The 18,731-nt window shown below is 47.9% G+C and overlaps 1 protein-coding gene across 1 annotated transcript; it reads left to right on the top strand.

The window, feature by feature from the left end:
* Nucleotides 1-1,775: 1,775 nt before the first annotated feature.
* LOC123440227 (RING-H2 finger protein ATL67-like) lies at nucleotides 1,776-3,123 on the top strand. Its single transcript, XM_045116797.1, has one exon. It carries the CDS (start codon nucleotides 1,831-1,833, stop codon nucleotides 2,680-2,682), a length of 852 nt encoding a protein of 283 aa, XP_044972732.1. The 5' UTR covers nucleotides 1,776-1,830; the 3' UTR covers nucleotides 2,683-3,123.
* Nucleotides 3,124-18,731: the final 15,608 nt, after the last annotated feature.

The raw sequence follows: 18,731 nt of genomic DNA, 5'->3' as shown, positions 1-18,731 counted from the left end.
CCATAACTAGTAGGGTGTTAATCACATGGCGGTGTGAACTAGATTACTAACTCTAGCTCAAGTGGGAGACTGTTGGAAATATGCCCTAAAGGCAATAATAAATTGGTTTGTTCATGGTAAAAGTTGATTATCCATTCTGGAATTGTACTGATCGAAAACTTAATTACATGTGTGGATATATGAACAACACCATGTCCCTAGTAAGCCTCTACCAGACTAGCTCGTTGATCAAATATGGTTAAGGTTTCCTAACCATAGACATGATTTGTCATTTGATAATGGGATCACATCATTAGGAGAATGATGTGATGGACAAGACCCAACCGTAATCTTAGAAAATGATCATATCACTTAGTTTATTGCTACAACTTTCTTCATGTCAAGTATGTGTTACTTAGACCATGAGATCATGCAACTGCCTTGCACCGAAGGAATACTTAGTGTGTATCCAAACGTCACTTCGTAACGGGATTATCTTAAAGGTGCTCTATAGGTGTCTCCGGTGATGTGTGCTGGGTTGGCACGGATTGAGACTGGGATTTTGTCACTCTGTATAACAGAGGGATATATTTGGGCCCATTCGGTAATACAACTTCACAAGAAGCTTTCAAGCATGCGAGTAATGAGTTTAGTCACGGGACCTTGTATTACAGAACGAGTAAAGAGACTTGTTAGTAACATGATTGAACTAGGTATGTAGATACCGACGACCGAATCTCGGGCAAGTAACATATCGCGAGACAAAGGGAATGACATATGGGATTAACTGAATCCTCGACATCGTGGTTCAATAGATAAACATCTTTGTGGAATCTGTAGGAACCAATATGGTTATCCAGGCCCGGCTATTGGTTATTGATCACAGAGGTGTCTCGGTAATATCTACTCCCTCCGTCCCAAAATAACTGTCTTAACTTTGTACTAGAGCTAGTACAAAGTTGTACTAAGCTTAAGACACTTATTTTGGGACGGTGGGAGTACATAATTCTCGACCCGTAGGGCCGCATGCTTAACATTCAGTAGCACTAGGGTAATGTTGAGATACTAATAGTGGAAAGTCCGAAAGTAGTTCGGATTTTCGTATGGGATCCCGGACATCACGACGAGCTTCGGAATGGTCAAAAGATAAAGATTTATATATGAAAAGTCATATTCATAGTTTTGAAAAAGTACGGGAATTTTTTGGTAAAGTACCAAAAAGGTTCTAAAAGGTCCCAAGAGTTTCACCGTGGGGCCCAATGACCTGGGAAGGGCTCACCTGGACCTAGGGGTGGGGCTGCGGATCTCGAGCCTTGGTTTTTAAGGCATGTGCACGAAGACTTCTCAATTATCATAGACAAGATCATGTCAGCTACGACATGAGAGTGACGACAATGGTGCATTGACGGCTCGTTCTGCGGAGTGACCCTTTGGTGGTCCAAGAACTTCAATGCAATTTATATTATATTTAAGATGCTTTGTATTTTCGATGAATTGCAAAAACATAAAACAACGAATCGTGGAAAAAGAAGCATTTTACTTTGCTACTCCATCGTCGATCGGTCCATGGTGCCTCACCGACATGATATCTGCCAAGGAGTTGACCCCGCTCTGACTGGCACTGCTCACTAGCACGGCGCTCGAAAGGTCAAATGAGTGACCGCCAGCCCCAACATCCCATGCCCGCCCGCAGCACTGCAGCAGCGAGCACAGGCAGAGAAACCCCCTTCCCACGCTGCCATGCCACTACGCTCCCGTCCTCTCCCTCCCGAAGTCATGACAGCGGAGCCGAGCAGAGCATCTCCATCCGCCGCCATTACTCCTTGGCCCGTGCCACTTCTCCGGCAGTAAATGCAGCCGCTGGCGCCGTCCACCCACCACCCTACCACCAGATCTGGCGCCCCTCGCCGCGACGGGACGAGAAGGAAAGGAAGGAAAATCACCACGCCACCATCCACATTTACTCCCACCCCACAAGGACTTGACTCTAGCTACTCGCTGATCGACCCACCCCACCCCACCACCCCACACGCTCACACCACCGATGCCATTCCTCCACCTCCCCACTGCAAAATCATCTCGGCCGTCGGCGCTACCATCGCCATGTCGTCCCCGTCCCTCCTCTCCTCGCTCGCCACGCTCGGCCTCGGCTACTCCATCGCCATCGCGCTTGGCTTCCTCGTCCTCCTTGCCTCCGTCGTGCTCACGGCCTATTTCTGCTTCCGATACGGCGAGCGCGTGGGCGCGGGCGGCCACTTCGCGGGCGCCATCACGCGGCTCACGCCCACGTCCAGCTCCAGCCACCTCTCCATCACCGTGCCGCGCGTGCTGTTCGTCGCCGAGGGGTCCGAGTCCCCCGAGGCCTACTCCTCGGCAGCTGCGGCCGCCTCGTCGCCGATCGGGCTCCACCCCGCTGCCATCGCGTCGTACCCCAAGGCACCCTTCTCCAGGGCCGCGGGCGGCGACACCATGTGCTCGATCTGCCTCTCCGAGTACATGGACGGCGAGATGCTACGGCTGATGCCCGAGTGCAGGCACAGGTTCCACGTCATGTGCCTCGACGCCTGGCTGCGCAGGAGCGGGTCGTGCCCCGTTTGCAGATCGTCCCCCATCCCCACGCCCGTCACCACGCCGCTCGCGACGCCGCTCTCGGAGCTCGTCCCGCTCTCGCAATACGCCGCTGACCGGCGGCGCAGCAGGTGACGGATGCTCTACATTGGTGCACCTCGCTGCTCTTCATTGTTACTCATTTTTAGCAGTTTCTTTCTTCTTCTTTTCTGGGTTGAAGGGTTCTGTAAATTTTGTGGATTGTTTGATTGGTAAGGCTACATAAGGGGTTTTAGGTGCTAGTTCGACTGGTGGCGTACTTAGGATTTGTAAATGGTTGCTTGGTTCCCATTACTATTACTTCGAGAAAATTTTGTAATGTAGAAGTAGATGATGGGTTTCTCGGAAAAAAAGTAGACGTTGGAGCAAGGCATAGTTGTGAATACAGTGTCGCTGTTTTGCTTTATTGTGAAATGGTATAACTAGTACTGCTAGTAGGACATAAGGCTTGCTTTGCATTTCATTTTTCTATTGTGATCATATGATGTGCTCGCTTTAATTGTATGAACTCGATATCTTGAAGATTTGTCTAGTGTATCTTCTGTCTCTGTGCAATGTTTTTTAATTTCTCATCTTTTTTTTCTTCCAACAACTACTTTTAGCATGAAGATATCCTAGCATTTTTCCACGATAAAACCGCATTTTAAGTGAAGTTTGTTGTGTATCAAGAGGCCATCCTGTACATGCAATCACATTACTGCAATGGCCAGCTACGCAACAGCATTCTGCATTAAACCACTTTTATACACTCATGGGCCCAATGAGACTTTTGGCTCTGGGTGATTGGTCGGTTGGACGTTGCATGAATGCTCATTGCTAGGTCAAAAATAATACTCCCTCCGTCACTTATGCAGTAACTCTCAAGACACCTAATTACTTGAGAAATTAATTAGCAGTAACTCAAACCGTACGTGCAGCAGCGGCCGTGGACGCACGGGCGCGGCCACACCAAAACTTTCGCCCGCTGGGTCTCGACCAACGACGTCACCAACATCCCCACAAAGCACACTCTCGGGGTGCTGCCGCGTGGTGCGGGACGGGTCGAGGAGATGGAGGGGTTCTCGTCGCCTGACAGGCGCGTCGCCCGGCCGCCGGCCACAACGGACTACACCATGCTCATCCACGTCGACCGTGTGGAAGACTGGACGCCGCACCCCCCCCCCCCCCAGAGTGGGCTGTCGCCGTCCGACTTCGACACCAACGACATGCCGTTCCCTGCTGTAGCCCCCGCCTCATGGACGATGGAGATTGAAGACGGCCAGCGTGGCGAACGCCACCAGCGCATAGCCTGGGCCTCGGTGGCCGACCTAGGCTGTCGCGACATGCCACGAGGAGGCCATGAACGATACCAAGACGGAGAGGGCGGCGCGCGGCGGTGGCCGCCACTCCTGGAAGGACGCTCCGCTCCGCCGGAGACGCACACCGGCCCAGCCGACGCCGACGCCTGCCCCGCGCCAGCGCAGCCGCTCCCCGCCCGCTAGGTGTGACTCCAAGGATGCAACAGCGCGCTGCCACGACGAAAGAAGGACCTCGGCGGGAGCGCCTCGGCCCCTCCAGCGCCGGCGGTCGAGGCCACTCCCGCCCCCCCGGTCCCGCAGGAAGCAACGGAGGTTGCAGCGATAACAACAACGGCAAGGATCCCGTGGAGGAATTCTTCAAGGCGGCGAGGAGGCCTGCGATCGCCTCTGTGATTGTGGACAACATGGCGGCGGATGTGCAGGCCGCCGCTGACGCCGTGGTGACAGCCCCACTCGAGTTCGACAAGGGTCCACTGCAGGAGACCGTGTGGGCGGTAGTGCAACCAGACGTGTTTAGCCCCACACTCTTTGCAGCCCCAACGGACTACGACAATTCAACCGCGCCACCCCCTCATCTGCATGCACGCTTGAGGTGCAGTTGGGCGCGGTGACCAGCCGCGTCTACCAGCTGGAGATCGTTGACACTGAAGATCTACTCGAGTCGTGCCACCTTTTCCGCACCAACATGTCTCCTCTCGTTGCCTCTTTGCCCGTCCGCCGGTCGTCTGCCCCTCCGAAGAGCCGTGCGCCCTCTATGCCATCACGACAGAGCGCTCGACGAACGACCAACACATCCACCGATTCGGTGGCACAGCGCGCGTCCCTCCGCATCGTCAAGGAGCTGGGCCTGCTTGGCCCACGGGAGAAGATGACTACAAAGGTTGCCAAAGCTCTCCTGCGTCGTTTCGATGAGCCATTGACTGATAGCGACATTGCGTTCATTGCGAAGCTCACGCGCCTCGACAACGAGGCCATGCGGATCATGGCACGCATGGCCGGACCCGATGGAGATTCCGAGGAGGCCGTAGTTTAGTCATGTTAGCTATTTTTAGTTTCCCCCTCCGGTGGTGGCCGACGATGAGTCGATCTAAGTTAGGTTTGTTTCCAATGTGTAGTAGTAGTATGTGTTTAGCTAGACGCCGGCGTGTCTTGGGGCCTATTAGTGGACATCGGCGTGCCCCTATTAAGATGGAGGTGTACCTCATGGGCCTCCTGCCAATTAGTATTCTCAGTCACCGGAGCTACTTTTGTTTTCCCCATGTGTAACAAACTGCCTCCAATCATGTGTTGGAACGTCTGTGGCCTCAACCACCCTGCCAAACGAGCCTCCGTCTGCGAGATAGCCACAACACACCGCGTGGGTGTCATGTGCCTGCGGGAGACGGAAATTGCTGATTGGTCGCCTAGCCTAGTTCGTGAGATTGGGGGCGCGTCCCTCACTGACTGCATTGCAGTGCCGGCGATCGGCGCCAGTGGCGGGGCGGCGATCCTCTGGAACATAAACCTCGCCACTGTTGCCTCCCATGCCGTCGACGTTTTCGCAATCACGGCAAGGGTCACCCAGCTTGGACAGCCCCAATGTTTCTGGCTCTCCTCTGTTTACGGGCCTGCTGACGACGCCAGAAAGGAAAATTTCCTCTTGGAATTGTCTCGCTCGGCTACGCCTACAGCAGAACCATGGTTAATCAATGGAGACTTCAACCTCATCTACGAAGCATGCGACAAAAACAACCTCAACCTAAACCGTAGACTTATGGGTAGGTTTAGAACAGCCATTGACGCGGCTGGCTTGAAGGAGATTAAATGCAAAAAACCGCCGATACACTTGGAGCAATGAGCGTCAAGATCCCACCCTAGTCAGCATAGATAAATTCTTCTGTAACCAAGCCTCGGAATCCATTTTCCCCTCTGCTTCGCTAATGGCGGCGGTCGAGTGTGCCCGCAGGCGCCAAGCTTCTCGCCTCACTTGGCTACGAGTAGGAGATGCGGGAACAAAATTCTTCCATGCAAAAATGAGATTGCGTAGGCGAAAGAACTACATCCACAACCTTCAGTTGGGCAATGCAATCGCCACGGTGGACGAGGAAAAAGAAGCGGCCATCTATGAGCATTTCAATGACAGTTTGGGGTCCAAGGCTGTTTGATCGCTAGGCATCAATTGGCGACTCTTGGACATGCCCTCGGTTTAAGGAAGAGGCCTCGACAACCCTTTCTCTGAAGATGAAATCTGGGAGGTGATCAAGGCTTCCCCATCAGAGAAGGCCCTGGCCCAGACAGCTTCACTAGGACTTTCTTCATAAGCTGCTGGCCGCTGATCAAGACAGATGTACTACAAGCCTTCAACAAGTTCTACCACATGGCAGGAGGTGACTTCAGCAAACTAAACACTTCCATGGTGGTTCTCCTTACCAAAAAAGATGGCGCCACAAAGGTCCAAGGCTTCAGGCCAGTCAGCCTGATACACTCATTTGCAGAGCTTATAGCCAAGGTGCTCTCCATGCGGCTAACTACGGTTATCCACAGCATCATCTCGCCTGCGCAATCGGCCTTCTTGCGCTCCAAGTGTATGCAGGATAGTTTCCTGTATGTACAAAATGCAGTCAGATCTCTCCACCGAAAAAGACACCCGCACTACTGTTTAAGTTAGACATCGCCCGAGCTTTCAACAACGTCTCTTGGAATACCTACTGGAGCTCCTAGAAGTGCTTGGTTTTCCGGCACGCTGGCGAGATTGGATTGCGCTGCTTCTCAACACGGCATCGTCATCCTTTCTGCTAAATGGCACTCTAGGACAGCAGATTCGCCATCGTAAGGGCCTGCGACAGAGAGACCCTCTCTCGCCCCTCCTCTTCATCATCGACATTGATCCCCTCCACAGGCTGCTACAGAAAGCGAGAAAGTTAGACATGCTTGCCCCCCTGCCTGGCAGAGACATCTCTCTTCGAGTTAGCCTTTATGTTGATGAAGCAGTAATTTTTGCCAAGCCTGATAGAGCAGAGGTCGACGACCTGCTCGACATCCTCCGCGACTTTGGACAGGCAAGTGGACTGCAAGTGAACCCCTCAAAATCAACTGTCTCTGCTATCCGCTGCAAGGAGATCAAGCTGCACGAGGTTCTACCCAATTTTGGTGGGGAGACAGTGGGTTTGACGGTGAAATATCTGGGCCTCCCGCTAACCCTATCCATATTGTGCCTTGTCCACATCCAGTTCATACTGGACCGGATCAGGGCAAGACTTGCGGGATAGAAGGGCAAACTCATGACTATCGCTGGCAGACGGGTTTTGGTCCGCAGTGTACTAACCGCGCTACCGACCTTTGCCTTATCTGTGCTCCGAGCACCGAAGAAGTTTTTAGCTGAAGTAGACAAGGTTAGACAGTGTTTTCTATGGGAACAAGAAGAGGAACTCAATGGAGGAAAGTGCAAAGTCAGCCGGCCTGTAGTCTGCTCCCCAATTGAAAATGGAGGCCTGGAAATATTGCACATGAACTGCTTTAGTAGAGCACTCCGGCTATGCTGGCTTTGGCTGTCCTGGACAAGTTCGGACATGCCATGGAATGGCATGCAACTGCCATCCGATGACGGCAATAAGGCCTTGTTCAGCGCCTCCACCTTGGTCACACTAGGCAATGGTGCAACGGCCTCCTTCTAGCACTGCTCGTGGACCGACTCGGGGAACCAAAAGACAACTTTCCCAATGCTTTTTAGGCACTCTCGAAGAAAGAATAGATCTGTCAGAGAAGCACTAGCAAACAATACTTGGATAACAGATCTCGCTCACGAGGACACACAACATTTGTGGGCTGAGGCGATCAGACTACACATGTGAATTTAAACAAGAAATATTCAGCTGCAAGACCAAGCAAGAGACACCATCAAGTGGACACACGAGACATTAGGAGTGTACACAGCCAGCTCTGCATACAAGGCCTAGTTTCAGGGCTTCATGAAATCAGATTTCAGGAAGCTAATTTGGAGCACTTGGGCACCTGCTAGGATAAAGATTTTCACATGGTAGCTTCTCAAGAAGAGATTATGGTGCAACGACCGTGTGCAAAGAAGGGGATGACCGAACGGATACTTCTGCCAGTTATGCCTCCAAAATCTGGAATCCTCTGTACATTTTTTTGGCAGTGTCCGGTTTCACTGGCAGTGTGGACTACCGATGCAGCATGAAACGGTTGTAGCTCCCCCAGTCAATCAAGTGGCAAGGCAAGACCAAGCTGGCAGCCATCATAGCTGAAATGATAAGTACTGCAAGACCTGAACACAAAAAGGACATCAAAACTATGATCATCCGGATTCTATCCGAGCTTTGGAGGAAGAGAAATGAATGCACTTTTAGAAACAAGGTAGTGGCACTCACAAACATCAACACATCCAACAAAAGAACTCTTGAGTTTTGGCGCCAAGCAGGAGCAGCTTTTCTAGAGCACCCCTTTGGGGACCCTCCGTGAAAATATTACTTAGCAAGGATGTTGTCCTCCTTTTTAGTCTTCTTTATAATTCCTTGATCCTCTGATCAAAAACCACCTTTTGTATTCCCATTTGTTATCTGCTATAAATCAATATAAGCCTGCCAGCAGCTGGATCTTTCAAAACAAAAAATAGCAGTAATCCCACATCCACTAAACGAGGAGTCTCATGTTTCCCACCTATGAATCCATTCCATCCCGCGTGCACAGCAAGCTTTCACACTATGTATGCTGCCTAATACACTTAATTAACTAATTAGTAAATGCCAATATGTCTAATATCTCTTGAAATGCGTGTAAACAAGAGTACGTCTTCTAAACTGTGATGAAGAGAGTAATAATCATTTGCCTGCTAATTATGAGGTTACATATGTAAATCTATAGCGAAATTTTTAAAGTGTGTTTTAGAATATGTTTTACTACAAATTAATTAAGTGTGACGATCATGGCCAATTTTTTCAATCATATTTTTTTCTAAGACCACACATGAAAATTGCATAGATAATACACATGTTTTGTTATTTACGTCTACAATGAGCTTGTTCGCGAGGCACACAAGTTGAGTCGAGTTTGAAATGAGCTAGCTATGTTAACGAGTCAATCGAAGCTAATTCGTTATCTTAATGAGCTCTAACGAGTCGAACCAAGCTTGACTCGACTTGTATTCCAGCCCTAATCCCTATGTTTCCAGCCCTAATCTCTATGCTTCTTAAGCCAAGTGCTTCTGTTGCCACTCCTGGCAATGTGTTATGCTCTAGGTGCCTAACCTTGGTCCCTCGAGCCAAAAGTTTAGATACGGGAACAACTTTTTTTGCGAGGGGAAATTGGGAGAACCTACTCCTGTGCCTAAATGGAGAATTTGGATTACTTGCTTACCTAAGAGCATCGGGAAATTGGGAGAACCTACTGCTGTGCCTAAATGGAGAATCTAGATTACTTGCTTACCTAAGAGCATCTCCAGCCGTTCCCGCCCCCCCCGGTCCCGGGGCGTGAAATAGCGCCGCCTGGGGGCACGCTGGTAAAAAAACGTCATGCGGTCGCCGTCTGGGGGCACTCCAAAGGTCGCCCGAAAGGTTTTAATTTTCTGAAAGTCGTCCAAAATCCGGTCAAATTCAACCGAAATTGAGAGTTTTCATTAAAATTTGTACAAAAAGTGGAATAAAAACATAATTAAAGATTAAACTAAGCTAAAAACTAGATTATTCCACCGTCACCGCCGCTGCCGCCTGCCGCCGCCGCCTTCTACATGCCGAGGAGCTTGTAGAAGTTGGTGTAGTCGCCGTTGCCGCCCGCTCCACCACCATCCTTGCTGCACCCCTGCCCCCGGGTCGCCGTGGCGAACGGGGTTCAAAGGCACCCGCGCCTCCTCGTCACTCTCATCGAGGATGACGACGTCGCCCTCCTCACGGCCGCGACGACGGGCGGCGATCTCCTCTAGGGTGCGACGTTGGTGCTCCATTTCCTCCCGGATGTAGTAGTCCCGCGCCCATTTCAGGGCTGCCTCATCGTCGATGTTCACGGCGAGGTGCTCCTGCTTGACGGGCAGGAGCCCTGGCTCTGTCTTCAGCTTGACAAGTCGGGAGGAGGCGCCGGGCTCGTTGATGACGATGCCGGTGCTGCGCGTGCGTCGCCCCAGCGGCGTCTCCTACGACTTCGGCTTGATGAGAAGCAACGCCGGTGATCCGGAGGAGCGGGAGCAGGAGCTGGACGATGAGGAAGTCGCGGTCTCCATCCTCCTCGGCGTCCAGCAGCTACCGTGGCGACGGGAGAAGGCTGGCTGCGATGGATAGTCATACCTGGGCGTCTTGCTACCCTCGATGTGCTCGAGGACGGCCTCCAAGGTGTGGTCGAGGACGCCCCACCATTAGTGCTGCCCGTCGGAGTTGTGGCGGCTGCGGGGTTCGACCCCATTGGTGGCGGCGACCTGGTCGGCGTGGCGGCGTTTGAAGTACACCTTCCACACCACGGGAGGTTGCGCGAGCTCTCCGGCAGACCAGACCGGATGCGCGCGATCTCCGCCCGACGATTAGCTCCGGTGGACGGTGGTGGCACATGAACGCCGCCGGCACTCAGCCTCCAACACCTCGATACCCGCATGTCTGGCGGCGCCGGGTAGTCCTAGCGGAGGTGCCGGCGACCGAATCCTATGAGTAGATGGTGTGGATTTCATGAGGAAATGAGTACATGATTATTTTTTTAAGATCATTAGGTTCCTATGAGTATTTTTTTAGTAATACGTAGAAGAGTGGATGAGTAGATGACAATTCCTATATGTAGATGAGTACATGACTATTCCTATATGAGTAGGATGAGTAGATTCATATTCCTATATGAGTAGATGAATATATATGAGAAGTTAGTTGAATTTTTTGTGTGATATGTAGGATGGTGTGGCTTTTGAATGATGCCTATGACATTAAACACGGGGCCTACTTGATGTCGGTGAACTGGATGGTAAGTACAACATATTATTATCTTCAAAAATCATGTATTTATTCAAGAAGATCAAACCATAATCATATCACTCCTCTATGTTTGCAGAAGCTTATGCCCTTGAAGATTCGGTGTCATGGGGCATCGACTGTCATGTTGTACGATGAGCGGTACACACCATACATCGAGATGACATGACTCCTTCCATTCATTTAGCTTGTGAGCCGATCAACGCCCAACCTGAACGATGCGGCAATCACTGCACTTACTGATCGGTGGAGGTCAGAGAACCATAGTTTTCACCTCCGACCGGAGAGATGACAGTGACTCTTAAAGATGTTTCCATGATCACCGCACCTCCGATCGAGGGGAAGCCTGTTTGTACGAGCACTGATTCTGAGGGATGGCGGCAACAAATGGAGGCAAGAATATCATCATTCTTATCATCATCATGCTCATCATTCTCCTCTAGCAATGGTTCATGTTGGATCTTCGAATTCTGGGTCCTCAATTGTTGTGGCAAAAGAGGTTTAATGTTGGCCTCTTCGTTGATGCGTGGAGGACTAGCTTCGAAAATCGGAGAGGCAACCCGGTTCAAATCAAAGTGCAAGTGAGGATCATTTATTTTTATGGCAAATAACTCTAGAGCCTTGTTTGGTGATTCGGCCACCGTATCCTTTTATGCAAGCCAACGTTTCTCGGAGTTGACACGCATGGTCTTCGAAGGAATGTGCATTCCGAATCCCACATTCTGCCTACCATCAAACTCAACAACATTACTTGGGTCCATCCAATTCAAATACTTTCAGACTTGTTCCAACAATTGAGCATGGCTAGGAAAACAATCGAACACCATATCAAGTTCATCCGTGTCCGGATCAATATTGCCTTTTAGAAAGGCATCCTTGTCCACGTGATGAACATAAACACATGTTCTTCCCATCCCTAAACAACACAACATACAATATTTTCTATAAGCAATCATCCAAATACTACAAAATCTTCTTAATAGAAATAAAACCTATTCCTAACATCCAAACATCCATAATCCTAACCCCATCTTACCCCTAACCCTAACACAACCATAATCCAAACATCCAAACAACCCTAATCCTAACCCCATCATAACCAGATGGTGCCCACCACCACATTGCTCTCATGACGACGCCTTCAAGAAGGACATGATGCCATGAGAGTCATCATCGTCCATCACAGTTAGCGTTTTCACCCGGGAAGCACTGAGGTGGGAAGAGGTAGTGCACATCTAAATGACATATCAAGGAAGAAAATCAGCGTCCTCAAGCGCCATCTTTGTTGCGGCCAGCAGAAGCCGACCACGGGGTTATCCCAATCCTAATCCCCACCTCCCACTCCGCTCTAGCCCATGCTCGGCTAGCAGCGTGAACATGTCTAGTGAGATGGAGTGCACGTAGTTGGGGATGAAGGAAGATGCAGATTGGTATTATTGGCCACCGGGGCAGCAAGCCACGACACCAAACCGTCAATGGATCGCCAACCACCTGGTCCGATCCCTAGCAGGCCGCCCGTCCTGCCACGCCACCGGACAGGGAGTCCATACCAGGGGCCACCGCATCGGATCCAAGGCCCTCCACCCTAGGGAGGAGGAGCACAAGCCCCCGACACCACAACCACTGCTTGGTGTTGGTCCATCGTCGTGCCGCTGTGGTCTAGATCACGATCGTGCCCTCAGAAGAGAGGGCACCCGCGCCGCCCAGTGACCCCTGAGAGGGAGGATTCCCTCCACCACCGACATTGCATGCACGGGCTTTGTCTGGTGCCGACCACCGCTGGCGATGGAGGGGGGACGACAACTAGGGTTGGTGCCCCTCGGTCGCCCGCATGAGTGGGGGTGGGGGGTGATACGTCTCCATCGTATCTACTTTTCCAAACTCTTCTTCCCTTGTTTTGGACTCTAATTTGCATGATTCAAATGCAACTAACCCAAACTGACATTGTTTTCAGCAGAATTGCCATGGTGTTGTTTTTGCGCAGAAATAAGAGTTCTTGGAATGACCTAGAAATTTACGAGGATTTTTTGTGGAATATATAAAAAATACTGGCGCAAGAATTACGTGGAGACGCGGAGCGAGGAGCCCACAAGCCCAGGAGGCTCGCCCCCCTAGGTCGTGTCTGGCAGGCTTGTGAGGCCCTCGTGGATCCGCAGACTCCAACTCCAGCTCTATATATTCTCTCTCGCCCAGAAAAAATTAAGAGAGAAGAGTTCATCGCGTTTCACGACACGGAGCCGCCGTCACCACCTATTCTTTCTCTGGAGGGCAGATCTGGAGTTCGTTCTTGGCTCCGGAGAGGGGAAATCGTCGCCGTCGTCATCACAAACCATCCTTCATCGCCAATTCCATGATGCTCTTCCTCGTTCATGAGTAATATCACCGTAGGCTTGCTGGACGGTGATGGGTTGGACAAGATCTATCATGTAATCAAGTTAGTTTTGATGGGGTCTGATCCCTAGTATCCACTATGTTCTAAGATTGATGTTGCTACTACTTTGCTATGCTTAATGCTTGTCACTAGGGCCCGAGTGCCATGATTTCAGATCTGAACCTGTTATGTTTTCATCAATATATGTGTGTTCTTGATCCTATCTTGCAAGTTGTAGTCACCTACTATGTGTTATGACCCGGCATCCCCACAGTGACAATAGCCGGAACCACTCCCGGAGATGACCACAATATGAGGAGTTCATGTATTCACTTGGTGCTAATGCTTTGTTCCGGTTCTCTATTAAAAGGAGACCTTAATATCCCTTAGTTTCCATTAGGACCCCGCTGCCACGGGAGGGATGGACAATAGATGTCATGCAAGTTCTTTTCCATAAGCACGTATGACTAAATACGGAATACATGCCTACATTACATTGATGAACTGGAGCTAGTTCCATATCACCCCATGTTATAACTGTTACATGATGAATGTCATCCGACATAATTATCCATCACCGATCCAATGCCTATGAGCTTTTGCTACTGGTCCTTGCTAAGTTACTTTACCGCTGCTGCTGTCACTACTGCTACTGTTACCGCTGCTACTGATACGTCTCCTTTTTTGGGACTAACTTATTAACTCAGTGCCAAGTGTCAGTTCCTATTTTTTCCGTATTTTTGACCCCTTTCAGAGGAGAATTTTAAACGGTGTCCAAACGGAATAAAACTTCCGAAAAGATTTTTTCCGGAAAACAAGATACGCAGGGACGTGAGAACCAAGGGAGAGGCCACCAAGGGAGGCCACAAGCCCCCTAGGCGCGGCCAGGGGGGCCCGCGCCTAGCAAGCTTGTGGGCCCCCTATGGCTCGTCTACCCTACCTCTTTCGCCTATAAATTCCCGAAAAATCCAAAACTACGCGAGAGATCCACGAAAATACTTTCCCGCCGCCGCAAGCTTTTGTCTCCACAAGATCCCATCTGGGGCATGTTCTGGTGCCCTGCCGGAGGGGGGATTCGGATACGGAGGGCTTCTTCATCAACACCATGACCTCTCAGATGATGCGTGAGTAGTTCACCATAGACCTTCGGGTCCATAGCTAGTAGCTAGATGGCTTCTTCTCTCTCTTGGATCTTCAATACAAAGTTCTCCATGATCTTCATGGAGATCTATCCGACGTAATCTTCTTTTGCGGTGTGTTTGTCGAGATCCGATGAATTGTGGATTTATGATCAGATTATCTATGAATCTTATTTGAGTTTCTTCTCATCTCTTATATGCATGATTTCATATCCTTGTAATTCTCTTCGAGTTGTGGGTTTTGTTTGGCCAACTTGATCTATGATTCTTGCAATGGGAGAAGTACTTGGTTTTGGGTACATACCGTGCGGTAACCTCACCCAGTGACAGAATGGGTAGCGAGGCATTTATCTCGTTGTTGTCATCAAGGGTAAAAAGATGGGGTTTACATCATTGATTTGAGTTTATCCCTCTACATCATGTCATCTTGCTTAAGGTGTTACTCTGTTCGTCAGGAACTCAATACACTAGATGCATGCTGGATAGCGGTCGATGTGTGGAGTAATAGTAGTAGATGCAGAGAGTATCAGTCTACTTGTCTCGGACGTGATGCCTATATGTATGATCATTGCCTTAGATATCGTCATGACTTTGCGCAGTTCTATCAATTGCTCGACAGTAATTTGTATCCCACCGTAATATTTGCTATTTTGAGAGAAGCCTCTAGTGAACACTATGGCCCCCAGGTCTACTCCACATCATATTTTCAGCCTTACACTTTTACTGCGTTGCACTTTCCGCCTTCAGATCTCACTTTGCAATCAATCTTGAAGGGATTGACAACCCCTTTATAGCGTTGGGTGCAAGCTCGTTTGTGTTTGCGCAGGTACTCGGGACACTTGGCTTGATTCTCCTACTGGATTGATATCTTGGTTCTCAAAATGAGGGAAATACTTACTTCTCGTGTGCTGCATCACCCTTTCCTCTTCAAGGGAAAAACCAACGCAAGCTCAAGAGGCAGCAGAAGGATTTCTGGCGCCGTTGCTGGGGAGGATCAAGTCAAAGAATAGTCTCTCGTCAATGTGTCAATCTCTGGCACCGGGGATTATTCTTGGTGAAGCTCATCCAAGTAAGTGTCGCAAACTCATCTCTTGTATTTACTTTTTTTTGCCTCTCGTTTTTCTCTCCCCCACTTCTGAAAAACAAAAAATTACAAATTTTTTTGCCTTTTTCGTTTGCCCTTTTCTCTCGGTTGCTTTCTGTTCACTTGTGTGCTTGTTTGCTTGCTTAAGTCACCATGACTGAAAACACCAAACTCTATGACTTCTCGAATACTAATAATAATGATTTTATTAGTACCCCGATTGCTCCCGCCACTAGCGCGGAATCATACGAAATCAATGCTGCTTTGTTGAATCTTGTTATGAAAGAGCAATTCTCCGACCTTCCTAGTGAATATGTCGCATCTCATCTTAATACCTTCATTGAGCTTTGCGATATGCAAAAGAAGAAAGATGTGGATAATGATGTGATTAAATTGAAGCCTTTTCCGTTCTTGTTGCGAGATTGAGCTAAAACTTGGTTTTCATCTTTGCCCAAAAATAGTATTGATTCTTGGAACAACTGCAAAGATGCTTATATATCCAAGTATTTTCCGCCGACTAAGATTATCTCTCTCCGTAATGATATCATGTATTTTAGGAAACTTGATCATGAACATGTTGCACAATCTTGGGAGAGAATGAAATTGATGATTAGAAATTGTCCCGCTCATGGCTTGAGTCTTTGGATGATTATACAAATCTTCTACGCTGGTTTGAATTTCGTTTCTAGAAATGTCTTGGACTCCACCTCAGGTTGAACATTCATGGAATTCACATTAGGAGAAGCCACAAAACTCCTAGACAATATCATGACAAACTACTCTTAGTGGCACACTGAAAGGTCACCTACTAGTAAAAAGGTACACGCTATAGAAGAAATTAACTCGTTGAGTGCTAAGATGGATGAGTTAATGAAATTGGTTGCTAGTAAAGGTGCTCCTTTAGATCCTAATGATATGCCCTTGTCTTCCTTGATTCAGAGTATCAATGCGAGCTAGGACGTTAATTTTGTTGGTAGGAATAATTTTGGCAACAACAATGCTTTTAGAGGAAACTATGTTCCTAGGCCTTTTCCTAGTAACCCCTCTAATAACTTTGGCAACTCCTACAACAATACTCATGGAAATTACAATAAATTACCCTCTGATCTAGAGAGTAATATCAAAGAGTTTGTCAACTCGCAAAAGATTTTCAATGCGTCCATAGAGGAAAAACTACTCAAAAATGATGATTTGGCTAGGAGCATTGATAGAATGTCTATTGATATTGATGCTTTGAAAGTTAGATGTGCTCCTCCGAAGATCAATATGGATGAAACTTTGAAAGCTATGTGTGTTTCCATGAATGAGAGCAAAGAAAGAACCGCCCAAATTCGTGCTAGACATTAATGGCTTAAAAAGGCATGTTCTCGTGATAAGGATCACGGAGATCTTAAAGTGCTTTGTGTGACTCCCATTGAATCCTTGTTTTCTTGTGTCAAACCTAATGATGATGGGGCTGGATATGAATCCACTTTGGTTGAAAAACGCCCCAATGATTCAGAGTCCATCTATCTTGATGCTAAAAGCATTGAAAGTGGAGTAGAAGATATCAAAACTTTGAGTAGTAATGAAACTACTACTTTGGATTTCAAGGAATTCAATTATGATAGTTGCTCTTTGATTGAATGCATTTCCTTGATGCAATCCATGCTAAACTCTCCACACGCTTATAGCCAAAACAAGGCCTTTACCGATCATATCGTCGAAGCTATGATAAAATCTCTTGAAGGGAAACTTGAATTGGAAGTATCTATCCCTAGAAAGCTTCATGATGAGTGGTAACCTACCATCAAAATCAAAATAAAAAACTATGAGTGCAATGCTTTGTGTGATTTAGGTGCTAGTGTTTCTGCGATTCCAAAGTCTTTATGTGATGTTCTGGGTTTTAATGAGATTGAAGAGTGTTTTCTTAATTTGCATCTTGCAGATTCTACTATCAAGAAACCCATGGGAAGGATCAATGATGTTCTTATTGTTGCAAATAGGAACTATGTACCCGTGGATTTCATTGTGCTTGACATTGATTGCAATCCTACATGCCCTGTCAATCTTGGTAGACCTTTCCTAAGGACTATTGGTGCTATCATCGATATGAAGGAAGGGAATATTAGGTTTCAATTTCCTCTAAAGAAGGGCATGGAGCATTTTCCTAGAAAGAAAATAAGATTGCCTTATGAATCCATGATGAGGGCTACTTATGGTTTGAGTACCAAAGACGACGATACGTGATTCCATCACCTTATGCCTAGCTAAGGGCGTTAAACAATAGCGCTTGTTGGGAGGCAACCCAATGAATTTATATTTTTCTTTCTGTTTTTTTGCGCCCACACCATCATAATTCTGTTATGATTGTGTTTTTGTGTTTCTTTTTGTGTTTGAGCCAAGCAAAACCTTTATGACTAGTTTGGTGTTGGTTGTTTGATCCTGCTGGAAAAAGACTGAAACTTTTTGCTCACGAAATTATTTTTCATTTTTATCCAGAAAGAGCTTTTGAGTTGATTATTTTTGCTTCTGGTTGATATGCCTTTTTCCCAGGCTATCGTAATGTTTCCGAATTTTTGAGATACCGGAAGTATACAAAGTATATAGATTGCTACACACTAGTCTGTTTTTTACAAATTCTGTTTTTTGTTGTGTTGGTTGCTTGTTTTGATGAAACTATGGATAGTATCGGGGGGTACTAGCCATGGAAAAGTGAGAATACAGTAATCTAACACCAATATAAATATAAATCAAGATTTATATAGTACCTAAAGAGGTAGTGGTTTGTTTTCTTGTGCTAATGATATCACGAGTTTGTGTTTTAGTTTTGTGTTGTGAAGTTTTCAAGTTTTGGGTGATGTTCTCATGGACAAAGGGATAAAGAGTGGAAAGAGCTCAAGCTTGGGGATGCCCAAGGCATCCCAAGCCAAATTCAAGGACACCAAAAAGACTAATCTTGGGGATGCCTCGGGAAGGCATCCCCTCTTTCGTCTTCAATCCATCGGTAACATTACTTGGAGCTATATTTTTATTCACCACACGATATGTGTTTTGCTTGGAACGCCTTGTATCGTAGGAGTCTTTACTTTTTGTTGTGTCACAATCATCCTTGATGGACACCTTTTCAGAGAGACATGCACTCATCGTGAATTTGCTAGAACACTCTTTGTGCTTCACTTATATCTTTTGAGCTAGACAATTTTGCTCTATGTGCTTCACTTAGATCTTTTAGAGCACGGAGGTGCGTAATTTGGTAGTTGGCTTGTGCTATGAAAGTAGTCCCAAAGGTGATAGGTATCCAAATAGGATACAATAAAACTTCCATCTTCATGT

The sequence above is a fragment of the Hordeum vulgare genome, chromosome 3H, assembly GCF_904849725.1.
Source record: "Hordeum vulgare subsp. vulgare chromosome 3H, MorexV3_pseudomolecules_assembly, whole genome shotgun sequence".
Taxonomy (NCBI): domain Eukaryota; kingdom Viridiplantae; phylum Streptophyta; class Magnoliopsida; order Poales; family Poaceae; genus Hordeum; species Hordeum vulgare.
This window is presented reverse-complemented; position numbering and strand designations above follow the sequence as displayed.